Here is a 22,448-nt window from a genome sequence, read left to right as displayed (position 1 = left end):
TTGTACGTTCTCGGGTTAATTGGTGATAACCGGGCGTTAAACTCAATCGCATTCTGCATCTTTGTCATGATATCCGCTTCCAAGCCAAAGTTGTTAGATCACACTTAGTATTTTCTTCCCTTTTCCATAAATTCCAATCTTATGCCAAAGTTAGTTACCCCTCTTAAGTCATGTTATGTCAACAGTGGTGATAACATTTCGTTGCAGTATTTACTAAGGAGAAGCCAAACTTTAAGTCACGTTTTCAATGTCATAGTTTGTGGTAAAATCCAAAGATTGAATATGAAGTACATCATTAATGTTTGCAAACAGTGCAATTGGGTGATATTACGGACACTGTTTTTAATATTAGTAAGGGGATTGGATTATTTTTATTGCCATGACATATTTTAATTAACTTGTTCGCCTGACAGTTTAAATTTTGATTCACCTATTTAAAATAACGGTAGAAGGAAATGTGCACATTTTAAAATTTTTCTGCTCCGAATGGGGAGCTTTGGGGATCCTGCAGTGCTGGTGAAATTTTAAAAATATATAGTTGAGGAGTTCCATGCGAGATGTTTGCATATATTGAGCTTCAGAAAGAGAGACCATATTTTATATGTAGTCAAACATATATTTTATTAGACAACAAATAAAATGACATTTCATTACAAACAGTATAGTTTGGTCAATATGACACGAGGTAATCATTTCAAACGTGTACACAAGTGTAAATGTGTTGCTCTACAGGTTTAAAGACAACCCCCTCCCCATTTAAAACACATTGGTGGTATATGTTCCTTCTATTGCACCCAGGCATTTTACTTGTACACATTACATTTATTGACAATGTTGCTTGTTTATTTATTCCATCGCATAAATGTGTCAAAACAATTTTAAGGGCGACACTTACACACAAAACATAGGTAGTTACTAGTTATACATATAGGTAGTTTTAAACCAAATCTTACACTTTTCTTTGCACCACAACACCGATAAATACAAAGTGTCTGAGAACTTTATTCGTGCTTTTCTCACAACAGACAAGAGTATCGTGTAGCATTATGCTCAGCGCTGCTCTTTGAAATACAACTTATATTAGCATTCTATGCAAATCAGTTTCATATAATTTCTGAAGAACAACACAATCGTCATGCACCCCGGGCAAGGCCGTTACTCAGTCTCACAAAGACAGCGAAAGCCTGGAGTTTCTACAGGTTCATTCACAGTGAAAATAATACAATGTATGTTCCAAGTTCACCACGAAAATAACATTTCATATGCACTACACAGCCTGTTCTCTTTATATTAAACATCCTGAGTTAAATTGAGATTTTTCTTTCTTTTTGTTTACACGATCTTTACTCGGACACCGCCCAAGCACAAAGGCCCAGTCACAGGGATAATCACGACAACAGACACAAGGATTCAAGTATATAAGCAGCCTCGTTTGCTGCATGTAAAACAAGTAAATATTAAACGAGTACAGTATTACTGAATTACTGTCCACACTGAATAGTGGTGGATTAAGAAAAGGTAGTTTTCATGTGAAGTAAGGTAGATTCCGTAGCCACATACTTAACCTTGCCGTAAATGTCTCCCTCTTTGGTTCCCAACTAACAAGTGTATCAGTCTTTTACCCACCAAATGCAGTCCAGAACGGGCAAAGGAATAAATTGTGCTAATGGGATGACAAAATGTACACGTAGTCTTTCTGAAGCAGGGCCTAACTCGATTGTAATTGTGATTTAGTCTTTTTTCTCTCTCTCTCGCACACAGAAATATTCTAATTCGTGTCACCGGTCGTCTTTCGGTCGTTCCTTGTTGATTTTTTTCATCTTCATCCTCCTGTTCTGAAACCAGATTTTAACTTGCCGTTCGGTGAGGTTAAGGACCCTTGCGACTTCATATCTGCGGTCTCGTGTGAGGTACATGTTAAACAAGAATTCCTTCTCCAGCTCCAAGGTCTGATGCTTGGTGTAGGGGCAACGTTTCTTTCTTGTAGATCTTGCATGCAGCCAGTTGGCGGAAGGGTTATCTGGGAGTGTGAAGGAAACACATTTAATATATTTTCCTTTTACATGCCAGTCAAAATGTTGCGACATTCTCAGAATCAAACACCGGTTGAGATAAACAAATAAAAAAAAAACTGAGACTGTACTGGATGAATGAGGTTGGCTGCTACACTTCCAGATGTTTTCACTGACATTTCAACTCTTAATGCTAATCCCCTTGCTCAATGAAAAACTCTATGAACAGAGCCCAAAATAAGTTAGAAAGATATAATATTGTGACGGCCCTGTAAATTAGACATAAATAATCTAATATGTTGCCAATTGTGCTTCAATTAGATGTTGTAGAGGTTTGTCCAGCAGCTTTATCCTCATCAGCTTTTTTTTGCAACAAATACACCTGAATTAGAGTCAATTACGCTCAATGTCTCCCCTTCTGTCTTCTACAATGAATGGAAAATAGTTGAGTTTAGATCCAAATTGTGTTCATGTCACTACCGAAATGTACATCGCTAAAGCTTAACCAATTTTTTGATAACTATTTTGAGGTACGTAATTTTTAAAAACCCATCCCATAAAACTGCAAAGAGATTTTGTTATTTCGCTGTACAATGTAGGAATATATAACAGTTTGCATTTCGAGTCTTTATCTAGAAAAGCAATACAAAAACGTAATGTTTCCACACTTACTTGGATCCATATGGAGCTTATCTGCGTTTGACTCAATCTCTCCATTATTTTCAGTGAAGGAAACCTCGCTCACACGTTTGTCGACAGGAGAAGGTCCACAAGTATAATCTGAGAGGGCTAACGTGTGTGTTTCAAACGTGGTGCAGTCACTCCTGCGAGCCGCTACAGGCTCGGGCTTGATGCCGTAGTGTCTGCTGGAAGGTAACCCAGTGAAAGACAGGGTTCCCGGCATGGGCTCTAGCCAGGAGCGCATGTACCTACCATCGGGCGCGGCGGCAATGGGCGCCTGGTGCATGTACGGGTGATAAACAGTGGGCATGCTGGCAGAGCTCTGCGCATGAACTGGGCTCCAGGAGGTGCTGAACACAGTGGCTTTGGACTGGAAGTTACATGGGGAGAAGTCGGGGTGCTCAGCAAGAGCTGTCTGTCTGGAAGACTGAGCCAGTGGACCCGAGGCATATCTGGACGACAGCAGCTCCTCGTTCTCATGCATGATAAGGGAGTCGACATAATAATTGCTGATAGTCCCTGATGTCGACATTCTCGGCAATGACACCGCAAGCCCCTCTGAAAATATGAAAGAGCAGATTTCAATGTAACAACTTACCGCCGCGACAAGTACAGTCTGCTAATATGGTGCAGACGCACTTCCTCACCATTGGATAGGCTCCTCACGTGATTCAAAATACAACAATAAAGTATAAATCAATCCGCAGCTTGTAACAGGGTCAATCTTTTATAGGGAACATTTTATATAGCAAGTCCGTATGTTTTTTTATGCAAAGGGATATAATCACCTCTATATATGGAAGCTGATTTCTTTGTTGCCAGCTGAAATGTGAAGCAAGTATTCGGTTGCAGTTCTTTTTTTAGGGGACTATTTTATATCATAATCAATCTTCCCATCAGATGCTCGTTTTTTTTAACGAACACCTTATAATCGTTAACCTTCACATAAAAGATTATGGAAAGAGTGAAACTATAAACTGCAGAAAATAACAACGAAGAAGGAGATTGGACAGGTATTTATTATTCATGCTTAATAAAATTAAAAACGCATTCTTGACAAATAAAAATCGTTGACGAAGTTTTAAAGCGTACCTCTGAAAAGTAGCGTGTACCTGCAGCTGCTAAAGATCTCTCATTTAAAAGGAAAACGAAGCGCACATAAAGCACACTGTGACCATCTCCGTTTTATAACAGTTTGAGCAATAAAACTACATGTTAGCAAGCCACAGCCATTCTAAAAAGGTTTTTTTTAACCTCCAAGAAATCATAACAAACTCCAACTTCCGCATTCAACACGCTTTTTTAGTTGACAGATGCAAATATACAGGCAAAATACATTTCTTGGGACACCGGACAATTCTACCGTTCTTCTCTTCAGGGTCGTGTGGTTTGTCTTTTGCTTTAGTCACTCACTGGTATATTCTGTGGACAGTAAATCGGGAAGCTCTCCCGCACAGACTATATTCGGAGAGCCAATCTGTGATATGCCTAAGATGCGTTCCTTTCAATGGCAAATACAAACAAACGGTTAGATATATAAGCAGAGATAAATATAAGAGTTGTATTGCAACAAAATTAGAAAACATTCATATTACTGCATAATCGGCCTATTAAACATTGCATGTGCAACTAATTACTGTGCCTTAAAAACTAAGTAGGCCTCTCTCACATGCGTTCTGGGTATAAATATATCTACAACGATGGGCGATTTCACTTACATACAGTTAATAAAATTAACAACTAAGATGGAAACCAGAAGGCCAACATTGTGGTTTAAGATGGCATGGTTTTAACGTTTTGTTTGGAAAATGAATTAAAAATCCGGAAGACAAAAAACTGCACACAATGATATGTGTTGTTGCTGCTATTTTTTCGGTTAGCTTAATTAATCAATGCAATTATAGAATGCGATGTTTCATTTCACGTGTAAGAGATAGGCGTCAGTGCATTTGTTGATCCAATTTCAGTCCAGAGGATTTAGCAAGCGCTGTGACAATGTGACACTGGGTTGTGTTCCATCGCGCTACTCCTTTTGAAACATCTTTAATGTATGCAGTAACTCAAAATTCTAAGTAACATTGGCAATAGTATTCCAATTCAATACAACATTCTCCAATTTTTGAAAGACTTAGATCTTTGAAGACAACAAGTAGCATTACTTGGTATCTGCACTACCTAGTTTTCAAATGAGGCTTGTGGTCTTAATGCCCATTTTCTATTTCATTGTTGTTATTTTACTATATCATATGCGAACATTTTGAGAACTCGTGCTACAACAAGTTTAATTTAAAATACGTACGGTGCATCTCGACGGGAGCAACCGCGTTAAATAAAAACCCAAATCTTCAAAAACTATCCTGAAGTTGTTGATCTGCTTTGTGGATCACACAACATACAACTATCCATTAAACAAAGACAATTTTCTTATCCTACATTAGACCAAAGTGCTGGCGACGGTCGTGAATCGCTTGCTGCAGCTACCCAACACCACCACCCACCCCCCACACCTCCCCCTCCAACATCCGCTAGCTGCATGTACCCTTATTTCAAAATCTTTACGGTTAACTGAAATGCAATTTCATTCCCTCGATGTTTGGGTCCTCTATATCCCAACCTTTCTTTAGATTTCCGTGCATTCCTTATGGAGAAGGGAAGATTCATTCTGTCGCCTTTGAGTCAGCATTGACTATCTGGTCAGCGGAGTGTTACAGCGTCTCTGGCGGAGTGCTAAGGTCTAGAGCAAAATCGAGAACCATTCAAGTCCAGTGTTGAGCCTTAGAAAGAAACCGTTTTGTGTTTCCTGTGCAGATGGCCTGAAATTAGGATTCAAATGTAGATTCTATATTTACAAAGTGAAATTAAGGCGCTCTGAAACTGCATAACGCTTAAAACAGCAGTTCCTCTCTTTGAAATGTAGTTTTATTTAAATCTAGAGAGAAAAAATATATAAAATCAAGCCACCATTAAAACGCCTGAAAGAATTTGCCAACAACCTTGGAATGTGCCGCGTCTTGCTGTGCTCCATAAAGATTTATAGATGTGTACGAAATGTTTGATTTTAAAATGATATTGTAGATTTCGTTACAATTAGCACCGCGAATTCTCAGGCTCAAATGAAGCACTGTTTTCTCGCAAAAAAAAAACCGATAACTTATGAAATTTGGTGAGTTGCTAGTTTAGATTTTCATCTGAGGCTTTTTTTTAACGTTCAACACAGGAAACTCGCATGTTAACTTACAAATTACAGCTCTGGGCGACGTGTTGTTAAAAAAAAAGACTAGACCGAGACAAAAAGCCTTTAAAATACTTGGATACAACTCACCAAAGGTCTCAGGAAGAAATTAGTGACATCACTCCAAACCAGCACAGACTGTTCAGCAATAGTCAAAAATACAAGAATTCACCCATTTTCATTTTAAGATCCACAGCAGACTACCGGAATTCACCCTATTGTCATTTTATAGCAAAGCGAGTGGAGCGATAATGAAGCTAGACTGCTATAGATGCATGTGTTGTTTGGAGTCGGTCAACTTACCTTGAGAATTGTGCTAGTAACATGTGAGTTGTAAAATATTTTATTAATTCATGCAACGTTTACAGCACTTAAGACGTCCGTCAAAATGCAGGACTCGCATCGCTTACAAACTGCTCAACACTTTGCGACACAATCCAGCCAAGAGGGTTATTTAGTGAATGCACCTTGTAGCCAGAAAAAAATACAAATTATTTTTAAAAAATATTCCAAACCTGGGCTAAAAGTGAACGGTTCAAGGCAGACACCACATTCGATAGGTGAAATTTCCTGGCATTCTCACTGTATCGTTTAGAATAAAATTTAAGCGTTGACGCCTTTATTTCCGTTCAGATAACATCTGTGTGAAGTTGCAAAGCCAATTTGTGGGCTTGCAGTGTGCAATGACGACAGCGTGTTCAAAGTGCTTTCATCATTTTCGAGTCTAATTGGCGTATAGCGTATAATTTGGCAAAGATTTACAAGATGTATGTAAAACATAAAATAAGACTAACTAAATCCTGCAGGCATCTGCGCGAGAGGTTTCAAATCTGGCCGAGCCGCTCCCGTGGTCACATTCACGGGTTTAGTTTCAGTAAAGTCATGACTGAAGAATATCTCAAATACCAAGTGTTATGTTGGATGTTGGTTGCTTACGAAAGGTTGAAACGCTTTCTGGTTCATCCTCATTGGTTTGAAATGAAATACTCAATTTACAAGTGTGCAACTGGACCACATGTACCGGCTTTTCAAAGCCAACCCTTCTAATTTGAGATTAAAAAGGAAAGTACAAAACTACTGCGGCTCCTTTTTTTTATATATAAAGCCTATAAATCACATAAGCCTCGGGAGAATTTTGCGGGCAACCAGTAAACAATAAAAATCGTAGTGTTAGCCGAATGATATTTAAGTGTAATTTTTAAATGTTACCATTATATTTGTGAAAATATGACAGGAAGGAAGCGCACGGACCTCACATACTTCAGTGTATTTAAATTGAGAAAGGCTGTTCTTCATTAATAGTACCTAAATAAAACCACATTCTACACTTTATTCAAAAATGTAACAACTAAAGAATTATTTCTGATTTCTTGCCAACGCGTTCGAATTACAATACTCCACAAATGAATGGGAAGGCGCTGAGCTAAAGGTCTGTGCTGAACTGCCTTTTAAAGAGGGCCTGACCGCTGTCAGCAGTGGTGTTTTGAACAGCACAAACTTGACTGTGCTTTTTCTTTGTGAATTTTTAAACCATGCCAAAGACAGTTTGCAGCTTCTGAAATCATATTAGGATAACATCACGCCTCGAATGCACAACAGCCTACATTTTCCCGAAGACATCCTTTTGTATTGCGCTGAAAAAAAAAGTCAAGATAAATGTTTTTAACTCGGGCAAAGTATCCTTCTACAGTACGCCATGCAGTGATAAACCTAACAAAGAGGATGATATGGTTTAATATTGTAAATGCGCAATTTGTTTTGTTCGAATTAAATATCTATGGATTATTTATAACAGTAATTTCAGTTACATGGGCATTTGGAAAATTACACGTATAAGCAATTCCTACTAAAATAAATTCTCATAGCGAATCCGCTGTACTTAGCTCCGCGTAGCAAAGCTACAGTCTATGCATATATGTGTGTGTGTTTTATATATATAATATGTAATATATATATATATAAATTTAGTGCTGCATTCATGAACGAGCACAGAATTTATCCTGCGACAATCACCTAGCTTCATAGATTTAAAATTGAGTAATTCCAATCGGATGGTCTACTCAAATCACAAGACGAACAGAATAAAGTGCCATTGTGTTTGTTTACTTGCTTTGCTTAGATTAAAGCTTCTGTTTGTCTCGCCTAAACAGCCAATATAATGGGACAAGTCTGCTTTCTGTGTTTAGTCTAGTTTTCCTGCAGAGGCAGGAGCCGCCGACCGAGCAGCGCTTCCACTATACTCCGCCGAGGTCGCTGTTTCGAAGAACAACACAAATTTACTCGCCTAGGCGCCATGTAATGATCATAACCGAGGCCTTGTGCTTTCAAGTAATTTCTTTGTCTTGCACATGGCAGAATATATAGACCTAAAATGCATATCCCAACGCGCTTGGTGCCTTTCCTTTTTATTTTCGTTTTTCACCGGGAAGTACAAGATCAGTTGTTTATAAAAATTGTTCCGTTTAGGCGATATTAAAATATGATGAAATATTTATCACTGACAAAGACGAAATCTGCAATGCATCGATTACGCCGCTGTGTAGATGAAATTGCAGTTATTTGCAGTAGCATTGTGCCGACCTGCATCTGTGTTTTAAAATAATCATTCAGTAGCACATATGCACTGACAGGAAATCTGAAACGTGAACTTGATCGTTCTTAGAGAAAAAATAGCAAATCTAATGGAAAGCATTGCATTCATTAAACTCCAATTAACACGAGGTTAAGGAATAATGATTCAGTATTTGCCTGCAGAGTATTAGAAGGTATGCTGCTCTTTGCAAAATAATATACAAAGTTGTATCAGTTTGAAAACGGTCTCTCGAAAAAAAACATTTGCTATTAAAAAAAGCATAATTATTTTTGACATAAAACATGCCATTTTACTGTTGGTCTTAGAAAATCAAAACATTTTACTTATACGTGATTATTAAGTAACTGCGGTTTCTTTCCAAACCAGCGACAGAACTCACTGGCGAAGAGGATAACTGCAGTAATTCAGGCAGTTTCGTGTTGTAGAGATAGACTTGAGCCCCAACAACATGAAACTACCTAAATCACACATCAGCTCTATCTCAGCTCTTTAGATTCCTATCATTGTACATACATAGGTTAATCTAAATGCAAATTCAACAAGCTTACCCAAACAAAACAAAATCACATTATGATGTTACTCGTCACAAACTCGCATGCAGTTTACCAAACACGAAAGACATTCCTTTAACCTGCAATCTTGTAGTCTCTGAAATTATTTCCCAAGTAATTCAGTTCTTGCATTCCAGGTCGGAATGGTATTCAAATGAATAGATTTAATTGTAAATTCAGCACGAGAATAATTGTTGGTTCCCTACTAAAAATGGCGGGTTCTTTATTATCGCTGTGCAGGATTTCACGCGATCTGAATGCATGTCATTGACTCCAGTGATGATAAGCCATAGCAACTTGTCTGCACTGCAATTATCACGAGTTCAAGGTTTGTCCGAATAAAAGAGCTAGTCAGATGACATAGCCTTTCGAGATAAATTTTCTTTTTTCCCCTTTATTCCCCATCCCTCTGCCAAAAAAAAGACGATATAGTAACTTCAACTTTTATTTGTGAAAGGCATTAATTGTATTTTAAAAGATAATAGATGCAAGATTATGAGAAATAACCTCTTACCTATCAGTTTAAAATATAGGATAATGGGCCCTTGCATTCGTTCCTTTTACAGACCTTACCTTCATCGTAAATGTGTCCAAAGGTCTTATCTGCTGTTTTTTTCGATTCCTCACTCTCTTCTGATTCTAGCCGATTAAAAGATCTGGAAGTGTATTGTGCTCAGAGAAAATCAATTTCCTACATCCGAGCCGTGCTCTGCTTCCTCTGTCTTCGTGGCTGTTCGCTCAACTGAAACCACTCGTCCAAGACAGCAACAACCCAGATATACTAGCAAGTCATAAAACTCAACAAAAGCCGACAAACGTTACAGCACCATTGCTATATAGCCCAGACAAATTACGACCGTCTAGGTAATATTTAAATAGATTGTAACGGTAATTGCCAGTCTTTACACCCACCATTCCTGCTGTAAGCTTCCTCAACAGATAAGGTAAGAAAGAAATCGAACACAAAATGAGATAAAACAATATACATGTACCTATCTCAAAGCACTCCGACCAAATACGTTTATTCATCTTTCATGAAAACACAAGTTTTGTTAACGTACAGAGTGCAGCAGCAATAGGATTGAGCAGAATTTGAGTCCTCAAGTGAAAGCATTTCATCATTGCAAACCCAAATGAATCAATTCTATTTGTTTTTTTAATGTGAAATAACGGCAGTGAATAAAAGGTCCGACATCCTACTCTTCTGTCCTTGCAATAGTGTTTCACATTTAAATGTGATCTGATGTTTCAGTTCATGGTATGTGATATCTTTATGTAACAACACACTTTACAGCATATTCACATTTAACTTCTATTAACATGTCAGTATACGGTAGGTACTTATTTTGGAATTATTTTAACAGCATGGGTCATCTGTATTTAGACATTACAAAGTTTGATTTACTTAGCTGATAATTGGTAATTAGCACAATTAAAAAGATTGTTGTCAGGTCCCCCTCCCCCCACGGTTGTTTGGAAAAATCATCATACAGGGCGATAACTTCTGTTCATGCCTTACTTATCAGTGGCAACACACATTATCATAGTTACAGAAACAGACTACCGCCACAAATAAAAACAAAACACGTAAATCGAAATATCTACAACCAGCACAAGGCTGAGGAGTCAGAGGTAAGTGGAAAAGTTTTTAGTCTTTTAGTGACACTAGCACAGCTTCCCGATGTCCCTTTAATTTCTGTAAACCAGTGTTTGTGTTTATCATGAAAAGCTGAAGTTAGCTGTAAGCTCCCGAATCCTGTTCTCACGGTTCATTTTCTTGAGTTTCATCCTGCGATTTTGAAACCAGATTTTGACCTGTCTGTCAGTCAGGTGGACGCTGCGGCTAATCTCTAGGCGACGCTCTCGAGTCAGGTACATGTTGAAGAGAAACTCTTTCTCCAGCTCCAGGGTTTGATGTTTGGTGTAAGGGCAACGTTTTTTTCTGCCACTCTTTGCAGTCAGCCAGTTGGCCCCACTTTCAGCTTTCACCTCCCCTAGTAAGTGAAGGGGTGAGAAAGAGAGACAGAAGAAGGTAGAAAATAGAGAGATAAGCAGAGAGAGACGAAATAGATGAAAAGAGAGGAAAAGAAGTTTATCATGTTTCGTAATTTAATTTTCAATACTTGTGGTAGGTTTAGGTGATTTTAGTTGTAACCTGCATTCTACAGTGTCACTTGATCTACAAATATTTCAGTTGCGTTATGAAATACATAAAATGTTATGTCTTTCAATTAATATTGTTAATGAATTCCATGGCACTATTTTTTAGTTAGAATTGTACAATTTATCTTGTCAGCACCCACTGTGTATATCCACATGGAGCGTAAACAAAAAACATTTTCACTTATTTTGTGACTGAAACGGTTCTGTGAAATACATTGTGTAAGAGCGAGCTGTATGTCCATTTAAATCGAAGGCAAACTTAGTTTGAAGTTCTGTTGGATGTTGGTATATTAATGTGATTTTAAGTTAATTGCTAACCTTGTTATGTACTTGGGATGACACTGTCTATTTCATTTTATTTTGCAAGAATCTCGTTTCTGCTCCTGTTTAATATGTTTGGCTACTGAATTGATCATTAGTTAACCACTGAAAGACATATTTTGCTTCAATTTCCCCTAAAAGTTCAATATTTTGCTTAGCACCAGTAGGCGTGTCTTTCCCTCTTTCCTTCATTCCCAATTTTTTTTCAGCCGCCTTTCTCGCCATGTTTAAAATCTGTGCTTCGCTATTGCTTTAGCCTGAGGAAGTTAAGCTATTTCGTGTACGGAAACAACTCAAATTGAACAAATTGACGTATTTGCTCTTCGCTGCAATGTTTTAAGCTATTTTAACACCTCATCAGTTTACTTTATTTGTAATAACTTTATATTTTTTTCGAAAGTTCTATAAAATCAAAACTAACCATTTCCACAGATTAACAGCGTTGCTATTGCATTAATATAATCTATTTGGCCACCTGGATTTCAGACACCGTATAAACTAACGACTTAAAGCATTTACAGCTTCAAATTGAGTTTATTTAAATTCAATGTGCAATAATTATACGCTGATAAATAGTATCAAATATCTCGCAAAAGAGTTCCATATCAGCATTTCATACTTTGAAAACTTTTTCGAAATTTTTCATGCTTTTTCTCGAAATGAGCCCCAGAACATAAAACATCCCTGGGTTCCTTTGAGTATTATTTATTGGCTGTGTTCTGTTTACTTTGGACCCTGTGTGCAAATATGTCCTTCTATGCGGTACGTTTAAATAACTGCAGAAAGGATTCGTGGTTTGTAACTTATCTGACAAGTTTAGACTGCGGCTACAATTGACTCCGGAACGTGGGCTCGTGCTATAAACTATAGTAGGCATTAATTTTTACAGCATAGCTCACGCCCAAAAATAAAAAGTTCACAAGGTCAAAATAAAACCCTCTTTGTTACGCCTGTTGGCTGTACCTGCCACGTCTCCCCGGTTCTGAGTGCTAGCTGTATAAATTCCCCTCGACCTTTTTATTTACCTACCTTTTGTTTCTTTCTCAGGAGAATGTTTACTGCTTTCTGAAGGGACTGGAGATGATTCCTCGTTCGCTGAAGAAGCCGGAGCTTCTGTCTCTTCTCTCTCCGAACCGCAGGTTAAATGACCAGGGGATGTCCCTTCACTTCCTTTTCTCCCCAACTCAGTCGGGGTCGAAGCTGAAGAAGGGGGTGTTCCATATCGGATCTGGGATTGGGCTACAAATGGAGAGGTCCCAACCTGCCCTGTGTTGTTATAAAGTGTCTGTTTAGATGTCGGATAGGCTTGGGACAGACGGAAATAGCCGGGGACAGGAACCCCGCCGCTAGTAGTAGTGTCACTATTGGAGCACGATTCTGATGTTAGCCTTGGGAACGTGGAAAGATCTGTTGCTGCTGAGCTTTTAGGACATTTCTCAGAATCGTACAAACAATATGCATTCTCTTCTTTGATATTCTGGGGGAAGGAACATGCTGCCACTTGCTGGGTTGCAGGTTGCTCCATGCGACAGGACCTTGGGGGATCTGACCAGACCTCCATCCCGCTCATGTAAGGATGAGAAGTCAGGACCATACTCTGAGAGTTGTTCTCGCTGCGTTTGCTGAGGGATGGGAAAAGTCCACAGTTCTGGGTGCCGTAAGAGAGCTCAGAGGCAGGCGGCAGGTATACACTGCTGTTGGGGTAATAGGCTCCTTCCCCGCCACGGCCCACGCTGATCAGAGAATCTACTAAAAAGGAGTTTGCAGACGGACTGTCTGAGCATGACATTGTTGTGGGGTAATTTGGCGAAAGCAGAAGCTATCCAGTTCAGGCTGACATTTCTTGTGCAAACACGCTGAATATGATTAGAGATACCTCCGCAGCACGACAGGCGGGATGGGCCAATCGAATGGCTGAGTTGGACAGAAGCCCCTCCTCCACGGAGGGTTGCGTCACTGAAACTGCAATAAGGTCACCATATGTATTCGGTAAACTGCAAAAGCGTCTAAATGCATCTTTATTTACTCGGTTCTACTTTATTAGAAACACGTCCTTCGAATAAAATAATGTAAAAAAGGCTCCAACATGTCATACAATATCAACACAAGTTTTAGCAAATCCATAAAGCGGCCTGACTGAAACCGACTAGCAATCAGTTTCATATTTTAAACTGCTCACAGATGAAGTTAACAGAAATGGAACTTCTAACTCTGCTATTCTGCACTTTTCATTGTGGGCTTTAATTGTCTGGCAATTAGAGGCGAGAAACCAGTAGTAATCTTGACTTTCACGGTCTGCCTGTGATTAGCTATAATGGTTGCTGCTCTATTTTCACAGAGAGCACTATCATTCTGACTAATACTACAGAATTTATTTAATTAATGTTAAGTTACAGAACAATTCTTTCACGCGTCTGTTTCAGAATCACATCTGGACATAAAGCTTCTAAATTGCATTTCTGGTTTGCTGTTCGCAGTCTAAAGTTTAACAGGTTAGTGCAATGTGCTGCAGCTCTGTGGTTTAAGTGTAGAAGGTCAGTGACAACAAACTAATAAAGTAACATAATCTATTCCTTTTCTTTCCTCTTCTACTTCACCAGCATTGCATCTTAGACATCAGTTAGGTATTGACCACTTCAGATATTTCATACCTACCATTTCAGGAAATCGAAAACATTTCTTTTACAATGCTTTAACCATTGCATTCTTCGACTGCCCGAGCTACAGGAGAGAGCGTTTACCACATCTATAAAATCGATCTCATCATTTCGTCTTAAAAAGAGAAAACAAGACTGTTAAACAGAATTTTACAACGCTCTCAACTACAAGCCGGTCAAGTTTAAAACAAGGCACAGAAACAGAATCCTCGTCCACAGTTTCTCTCTCCAGCCGATCAAAGGCAACTATTAGAATTGAAGTGAACAGCTACAAGAACAAAAAAAAACTGCAAACTGCACTGTGTCCTTTGCAGGAGCGGAGCCGGAGCTTCGGATTGTGAACTTTTCTTCCCGAGTGAGGTGGCGTTCAAGGACAAATATAGACAAAGTGGCGCTAAAATTCTTAATATCAGTGCCGGTTGAAATTAAGTGAGATAAAATGTAAGCACTGTTCCCTTTCCACCAAACAACCCCCACACTCCGCCAAAGATTATCATGGCCAAAATAAACGTCCGTGTTTATTAGAGTGTGCGCTCCATTCCTCTCCGAATTGACGATTCTGTGGAATATCTGTACAATGTGATATATATCAATGCGACTCCGAAAAGGAGACATGCTATTTGTGTTTTGTTCGGCCACCTCTGTAATCAAGCGCTGCCAACAATGACGCTCGCAAATGTACTCTTTAGGTTGGGACCGGGAGTAAACAGTGTGATTTCACTGTGACAAAGGACTTAATCTTCAGCCTCTGGCATTGCTGCGTTTTACTACGAGTTAATTTGAAACCGTCCACGAATTCTGCCCCCACCACGAGCAAACCCAATTCGGCACTATTATTTCCATTGTTGTTACTTTAACTCTGGCGCTGGATTAAAGTGCAAAAATGCTGCTAATCTAAAGCAGGTTATTCAAAATATTGTTTGTGGTAAAGTCAGCGGGATATGAAGGCCGGCTTTACACGCACCGTGTTTGCTGAGGGGCCGTCTCAGAGGATTCTTTCGTCTTGCTTGTTTTTTTTAGCACAAACAACTGCTTAGAATTATCACGGTCGTCCAGAAGACCTATAAAAACTTAAACGTGCTGTATCAAAAAATGAAAATATTCCCTTTTGCAGTCCCACTGTGCCTATGACACGTATGATCATGGGAGCATACAAAGATTTAATGGGAGGGAAATAACAATTGTCATCTATACCAGTCTCATATATAAAGACTCAAGCTACTGTACACCAATGCTAACTAGCAGCATGGTTATGCATTGAAGTCAGGATATTTATCTGGTTCTTGTGGTAAATATATCATTGTTTAATATATTGATTCCATATTTGGATAATTTTATTAGTGCATTTTTTGGATCGGCAATGGGCTTGAACGTTTATAACCCAGTTTCCCAGTAAAACTGTAATGTGGATAGTAGATTGGTTGCTGCAGTTTCTAGGGGCACTGCAGTCCTTTCCAAACTTTATTGGTAGGAATGGGGCGAGGGCCGTGTGACTGCTGTATACATTAAAAACACACGCACTGGGAAGTAATTGAAGCAGCAAGGATATGCAGGGGAAAGTTCCTTTCCCAGTTTCTAAGATGTCGTAATTACGCATTGTGACATTGTTAACAGTCAGGAAATATTATTAACTCTACCGAGAAGGAGACGAAAGATGAAATGACTTGATCGTAACACGACAAGAAAAAGATGTAAGATATAGTTGTAGAAAACGTCTAAATCCGTATGTTGTGCAATATTTCGGCGGCGTGTAACAACTTTCCCTTGACATAAGAAAGAATAACGAAGACCATTTTCTTTTTCTCAAGCTGTATCGATCCTGATTATTACAAGAGTTCTCCATTTCTCCTCCAACGCGCCAGCAATAAACAAACGTCTCGAAACTCTGCATCAAATGAGGTAAACGATACGTTCTCCAACCACTGGCCAAAGAGCGAGCGTGGAAGGCAGTAGAGCGAGTGGTCATTCTGAGGCAAAAAAGTGATTTCAAAGCCTGAACAGATCAGGATGACCGCACTCAGAGCTCGGGCTCGTTCTTAGCCTAGATCGTGAACTTAAGACTGAAAGCCAGACAGAATGAGTCTTTCATTGTGCTTTGCTAAATAAAGATTCGAAAAGTCTTCGTACACTCACCACTTGTCGATCTATATGAGATTACTTTCAATTACTTAACATGTAATTTTATTAACAAAAAAATCTATGTAACACTTTATGAAGTGTTGTGTTAAAAAAAACCTCACCCTTCAAGTGTACTCGTCATTATGCGTGTGCGCAGTAAATTCCTTTCAGTCTACCAACTAGAATAAGTAGCTGCCATCTACAGACTATTTAAAAAAAAACCTCCAGTTCCTTAAGATGTTTTTACACCGCTGGATGATCGAAGAGAGATTATTGTCTCGTGCCTTGAAAACTAAATCTAAAAACAATGGCGCCCTTTTACTTGCACTGCATTAATCGGTTTTACAGTTAGACATCTGAGACCACTGTACATTTTGTCCCTCAGAATATTGTTGCAAATAGACTTTTTAAAGTGTACTTTATGAAAATGTTCAAGCTAAGTTGATAAGTAAACGCTGAAATCTGACAACCCTACGGCATTTGTGTTTCGGTTCTTTACATACAGTGTTTACAACATGAAATCTATTAAAACTAAACCGCTATACTTTTTTTCAAAATTAGCTAAGGAAACCGAATACAAATTTTGCTCTTGAAACACAAATTAATGAATGCAGGCCGCAGTCAGGACCGTTAAAACAAAAAAAAAGTGAAGAAATTGCCCTTGTTATATTCACGTATCTCACTAAATCTGCAATTCTAATTCTTTTTGTAAATTACTACCACAGCATTCTAATGCAGAAAACCGCAAAGTGTCTTAGGGATAACTTATCGCTCGGTGTAAAAAAAGAATGGCGTTAAAACAGGGAGAAGCAAATAGCATGGTTTAAACAATCTTTTTACATATGCATTCCAATATAAAACTAACAGAACAAATTCAGCGAAGCCCAAAACCCACTATGATAAACAGCAAGTCTGAATAAAATATGCAGCAACAACAAAAAATGAGCACAAAATTGCTTAACGCATTAGTAAGGCAAAAATATTCATCGTGACTATAACAAAACATTGTTGCTTCAATAAATTAGGTAAGGTGCGCCAAGTAAATTGTAAAGATAATTCATTTGTTTTATTTTAACACATGTTAGTTCAGTTATTTTAGTTCATTCACAATTATCTGTGAGGAAACCCTTTTAAGGAATAAAAAAAAACGAAAAATAGGGTTGGAAATAAATGATTTTTAAATGAAAAAAAAACTGCATTTAAAAGTCCACGATGGACAACACTTCGCGCGGTAAGCTTCCTGAATGCGAAGTTAACTGTGTATGGTCATAATGAAAAATATAGTCGCTTATACATTATTTTATAGATCAAGGACAGTTTCTGGCGATCAAGGTTGTTCAATTAAAAACTCTTCTAACAATTCAAAGGAAAGCGTTCCGATGGAAATAGGGTGGAAGAGCCTTGTTGTCAGGGTTTAAAATCTATTATCTAGACTGAATAGCGTGAATTGTTTCCTGTGCAATATTCTGAATGACACGTTGTTACCGGTTCCTTTCAAAAAAAAACGAGAAGTCTTACAATAATTCAGACTTGAGTTTCCCTTCAGGATTACAGGTGAAAATGTTCAGATTGCAGAAACCATGCATAGCTAACAGGAACAGAAACATAGAAAAGCGATAACACGCTCAGATATACACTTGCTTGTCGCTTTATAATAAAAGAGCTTTTGATTGGATTTTATTGAAACACGCAGACAGCTTTCACTTATTTGAAAACATAAGCTTATGTTAATTTGAGTAATTTACAATCAGAGCCTGGAATTCTGATTTTAGTTGGTATAATTTGATGTAATTAAGTGTACAGCTTTTTCTCCCCGCTGACAGAGTTGTTCACTGCCTTTCTTTCCTCATCCAAAGCCTCAGCCTCCCATCCAACCATACCGCTCATTTCCACCCCCTCCTCATCCCAAAAAAAAGGCACAATTCAGTCGTTTAGGCCACGGTGAAGGTGACGCAGCGGGGGTCAGGTCACAAGCCAAAAGAATGCCCATGTTATGTATCACGTCGAAAATAAAGTCTCGGTGTAAAATATACAATTACAACAAATTTCTCACATTAGTCTCCTGTGTAGAACTGCACTGATTTTAACGCTATCATTCAATAGTTTGATACCTCCGAACAAAGAAGCACTTGTGGTTTTAATACTCAATTTAAAGTCGTTCAAAACCATAACGGAACGACAAGACTTTTAGAGAAAAAAATTCAGGGTAACTTCAACAAATATGAACTGCGTACATGCTAGTTCTGTTTAATATATAGCTTCAATGGTCCAGAATTAAGTAAACGTTAACTTCTATTAACATCTTCGATTACATCTCCCTCTTTCAAACAAAGCACTTACTGTAACCAATGCTCCCAAATGTTTCAATTTATTGCTGTAAAAACCAAGCTATCCTTTAGTAAAATGTTTTTAACGTACATTATTATCTTGCTTGCGTGATCCTAGTTAAGTAGTTATATAGAGGAAGTCTGCATGGAAAGTAATGCATGTGGGAGCTAACAACAAAATGCCTTCGAATCTGAATGATAGCAAAACTTAGTAGCTGCACAGACGAACAACTGTGACAATGTGCTTTCTCTGAAATAACAAAAAAAGAGAGAATTAACTAGCTTTTAAAAAATCGACGAAAGTGCAATTAAACTTTGGGATGTCTAGACAGTTCTATTTTCCGAACAGTTAAATGAAAGTTCACAGCGGCAGGTCCGGGGTAATGTTTGTTCTATGGCTCCTCTTACGGTTTTTATTCATTCTTCACTGTTGCAAAATACTGCTGGTCCCAATTGCAAAATCGTAAGTGTCTCTATGGCTTATTAGGAGAGTTATTTAGTTATATATTCGTGAGACCCCTAAACTCTTGGAATGACGATTTACTCCTTGTGTATGATTTAAATTGTTATTTCAGCAACTGCAAAAGATACAACTCTTTTTAGAATATATTTCTAACAAACCTAAAGAGGGATTACTGAAATTGTCTGTTCTTTTTCAGAAATGATAGCTTTTTAATAACTAGGTTACTACTAGGTGTCTATTCTATGAGTAACCAGTAAGCAGGGCATTGCCTACCAATAGAGCCTTCTTATAAGTTGTTTTGATTAACTTCTGAACTACAAAATCAGTTCGCTCTGAAATACAAATGTATACTTTTTACAGAGCGGAAAACCAGAATCACTGGTGTGATGTGCAAGTGTTGATTCTAGACCCAGAGGGCGCTGTGGTTTAAAGTGGGCTCAATGTCTAACGCGCAGGCAGTAAATGTTGAGGCTATACAGTTTCTTGGTGGGAATCTACTTCATGGCATGTATCAAACTCCAGATAACATTCTGTTAAAATAATTAACGTATAAAATTAGAAATTGCATTATTGTTCTGCAGATTAAAACAAAGGGAAAACGGAAAGGCAGAAAACTATATTGCAAATAGATACTAAACAGTATTCAGGTTTAAAAACTCAATAACTTGCAATTTAACCAAAGCAGTGGATTAGATTAAAACCAGACGACAATTCATGCATAGTTTTTCTTTTCACCATTTTTCTTATTAGATGAGCACTGTGAAGCAAACATGCGCATATGCACGCAGAAGTATACTATGAACTAAAATATATTTTATACGAATTTCCTTTGAATGCATGGTTTTAAAGTGTTCAACGTAAAAATAGCTGTCACAAGTAGCATGTTTTGAGTAATTTTTATCCCGGCGTTTTAGTCTAGGGAAGCGCTGTCGAAAGCAATGTTGAACTGAACAAATTTGATCTGCTTGTCGGCAGATGCAATTTAAGATCAACAAGTAGAATGCTCACATGGAATCTGTTCCCAAAAGCCACGCAAACCTTGTTTATTTTAGTTAATAAATTCGGAACTAAATTATTAAATGTTTTCAATCCAAATTCTTTACTGGAAGTTCTTTTATTTTTAAGGCCTTTAAACATTAGCTGTTTTGTATATACCTATTTTTATAAATGAATGTCGGAAATATGCAAATACATGGTGAATATATAGCTCTAATTTCTGCATTGTGTGATGCCTGAAGCAAAAATAAAGCGAGATTCTTTGAATTAAAACAAAAAGTGTGCAGCAGTGGAGAACATTTCTTTATATCTAAAAGTCAACTTTTAACGGAAAAGAAACAATATTGTCCGACTGAGTCATATAAATAAAAAAAACGCAAATTTGTCCAACAAGCAAGTTTCCCGACGCACTTGAAGCTTCAACATTCAATCAATATTTAAGGAACGTTTAAAAAAAAACCTCGGGAGTGGGTTATTTTTTTAAAAATAAGCTGATTATTTTTTGTGCAAACCAGAAGCGCACATTAAGCGACATTATGCAATTTACAGAAAGGTGTTATATATTGAACGCAATTGTCAAGATTAACGGTCAAATATTTTGACTTTTTCTGATACTTTCAATAAAACGTCTGATTATTAAGGATCCGAATCACGGTTATTTAGAAACAAACGTAATTTAGTATTGTAAATCAAACTGAAAAAAAATAGTACCGCTGGTTTATGGTAGCGTTATGCTGAAACATAATTGATTAGAGATCAGTCAGTATAACGCAGAGACAGAAATAAAATTTAAAGAAAGATAATGCAAAAGTTAAACTCTTGAATTAAACATTTCCTCCATGACCTACAAATGTGGCAATTCATCTTAAATGTTGTTGTTGCAATAAAATAATTTGTTAGAAGTGTTTTATTTCTACAGTATTGTGTAGTCGAACCCACTTTCAAAACTCAAGTCTACCGTGAAATAAAAAACCGTACGGCTTCCCTTTCCCAGAGGTCTTTTTTTGGGCGAAATAAAATGCATTTGAAAAGGGACTTTTATCCCTCCAATCTTTAATTGTTACACTAACTTTAAACATAAAATCTTTGACGTTTCGTTGATAGTTCAGTAACATTTATGAAGCCGATTGAAAAATCTGTAAACTGTTAGATGGATTTTGGTCCAAATAAAACGTCCATGTTGTATCTACATAGACTCTAATCACCTACCTTTGTTTGCAAAACGATTATTTTGGAGTTATTTTGGGACATTTCCAGTCTATTGGATTTAATTTATCACTCGAAGTCCTTCAGCATTCAATTCGGATTTAAGAAACGAACATATTTCTTTTGGAACTCGTGCTTTGGAAAAAGGATAGCTCAAATATTTCTCCATATAGATTTTTGCTGCCCTACAGCGGCTTTGACATTGATCTAACTGGCGCCACCATGTGGTCTGAACGTCCTGCTGAAATAATTCATTGTCACAGATCTACGGTGTGGCAACACAAAAATCTACAACGAGCCTGGAAAGACATCTCGAACGGCAAGGCCCGTAAAATTGAATTGTTTGATTCCGTTAGCCGCATTTTGAATTTTGAGCGTATTGCGGTACTTGGAACTATGCAAAGAGCTAAGTAAAAATCGGCTTTATGGCTTGTCCTGCTGCTAGTAACCACAGCAACAGAGACAGTCCCTTGTCATTTGCCTTGAATGCCACAGCCCCTTAATCCGGTACAACGCTAGCCTCAACTCCCTCTTCCGTAGAGTTAAAAGATACATTCAAAGCTTTAATCACAACGAGAATCATTCCAATTAAAACACCTCACACATAACATTAAACTTTCACGATAGCAGATCATAACTCGCTAGGATCCCTGTTAGTCCTCTTGGTCAATCGCTTATCATTTGTATCGGATTCCGGCTACATCCGGCGGGAGTCTAACCAGTGGATGGAAGCTTCAGAGATGATTATCCCTTCACCACCACCTCCCCCCCCCCCCCCCCCCACCACCAAGGTTAGAGGTGACGTCCATAGCGCATCAGAAGTTCAAAGCCAGAAAACAAGCAGGAAAAGGGAATACAAACTGGTATTAAAATATTGTAGTACAAATGGAAGGTATTGCAGTCATTGCGAAAATAGGTCGGTGCAAATCCAATCAAACGCAGTGGAATGCTTACCCATTGGAGAGATTAGATTTGCGATATTCTCTATTACACGGTCAATTTTTATACCTGCAAAATAAACCACGTTAAATTCTGGCAGTGCAGCCGCTTTTGACAATGTATGTGCCATGACGTTCAATTTGGCTGTGTCGAAGTCGAACTGAGATTTCATTGTTCTAAATTTGATTT

At 38.0% G+C, this 22,448-nt stretch overlaps 2 protein-coding genes and 1 long non-coding RNA gene across 8 annotated transcripts; 1 reads left to right on the top strand and 2 right to left on the bottom strand.

Moving 5' to 3' along the window:
• Positions 1 to 608: 608 nt before the first annotated feature.
• Positions 609 to 9,904, bottom strand: LOC122549694 (homeobox protein Hox-A9). Of its 6 annotated transcripts, XM_043689559.1 has the most exons (4): positions 5,308 to 5,994; positions 3,482 to 4,194; positions 2,685 to 3,251; positions 609 to 2,020 (listed from the first exon to the last, which is right to left on the bottom strand). In XM_043689559.1, exons 3-4 carry the CDS (start codon positions 3,223 to 3,225, stop codon positions 1,779 to 1,781), a joined length of 783 nt encoding a protein of 260 aa, XP_043545494.1. In that variant the 5' UTR covers positions 3,226 to 3,251; positions 3,482 to 4,194; positions 5,308 to 5,994; the 3' UTR covers positions 609 to 1,778. The 6 variants fall into 6 exon arrangements, with proteins under 6 accessions (XP_043545494.1, XP_043545491.1, XP_043545490.1 ...); XM_043689556.1 differs by lacking the exon at positions 5,308 to 5,994 and adding an exon at positions 9,643 to 9,904 and having other exon boundaries at positions 2,685 to 4,194; XM_043689555.1 differs by lacking the exon at positions 5,308 to 5,994 and adding an exon at positions 6,441 to 8,915 and having other exon boundaries at positions 2,685 to 4,194.
• Positions 9,905 to 10,058: 154 nt separating this feature from the next.
• On the bottom strand, positions 10,059 to 21,862 carry hoxa10b (homeobox A10b). Its single transcript, XM_043689548.1, has 4 exons — positions 21,324 to 21,862; positions 14,209 to 14,325; positions 12,583 to 13,515; positions 10,059 to 11,063 (listed from the first exon to the last, which is right to left on the bottom strand). Exons 3-4 carry the CDS (start codon positions 13,340 to 13,342, stop codon positions 10,789 to 10,791), a joined length of 1,035 nt encoding a protein of 344 aa, XP_043545483.1. The 5' UTR covers positions 13,343 to 13,515; positions 14,209 to 14,325; positions 21,324 to 21,862; the 3' UTR covers positions 10,059 to 10,788.
• On the top strand, positions 15,505 to 16,799 carry LOC122549698. Its single transcript, XR_006311640.1, has 2 exons — positions 15,505 to 15,901; positions 16,019 to 16,799. It is a non-coding gene; the product is annotated as an uncharacterized LOC122549698 (long non-coding RNA).
• Positions 21,863 to 22,448: the final 586 nt, after the last annotated feature.

The sequence above is a fragment of the Chiloscyllium plagiosum genome, chromosome 5, assembly GCF_004010195.1.
Source record: "Chiloscyllium plagiosum isolate BGI_BamShark_2017 chromosome 5, ASM401019v2, whole genome shotgun sequence".
NCBI lineage: Eukaryota > Metazoa > Chordata > Chondrichthyes > Orectolobiformes > Hemiscylliidae > Chiloscyllium > Chiloscyllium plagiosum.
Note: the sequence above shows the minus strand (reverse complement) of the source record. Positions and strands in the feature narration are given on the sequence as shown.

Bases quoted from the DNA above. Each gene is read 5' to 3' on its own strand.
- LOC122549694 (XM_043689556.1), bottom strand. From the start codon at position 3,225: ATGTCGACATCAGGGACTATCAGCAATTATTATGTCGACTCCCTTATC. The intron at 2,021-2,684 runs GTAAGTGTGGAA...TCACACTCCCAG, and splicing joins TAAGCTCCATATGGATCCAA to ATAACCCTTCCGCCAACTGG.
- hoxa10b (XM_043689548.1), bottom strand. From the start codon at position 13,342: ATGTCATGCTCAGACAGTCCGTCTGCAAACTCCTTTTTAGTAGATTCT. The intron at 11,064-12,582 runs GTAGGTAAATAA...TTCACTTACTAG, and splicing joins TCCTGAGAAAGAAACAAAAG to GGGAGGTGAAAGCTGAAAGT.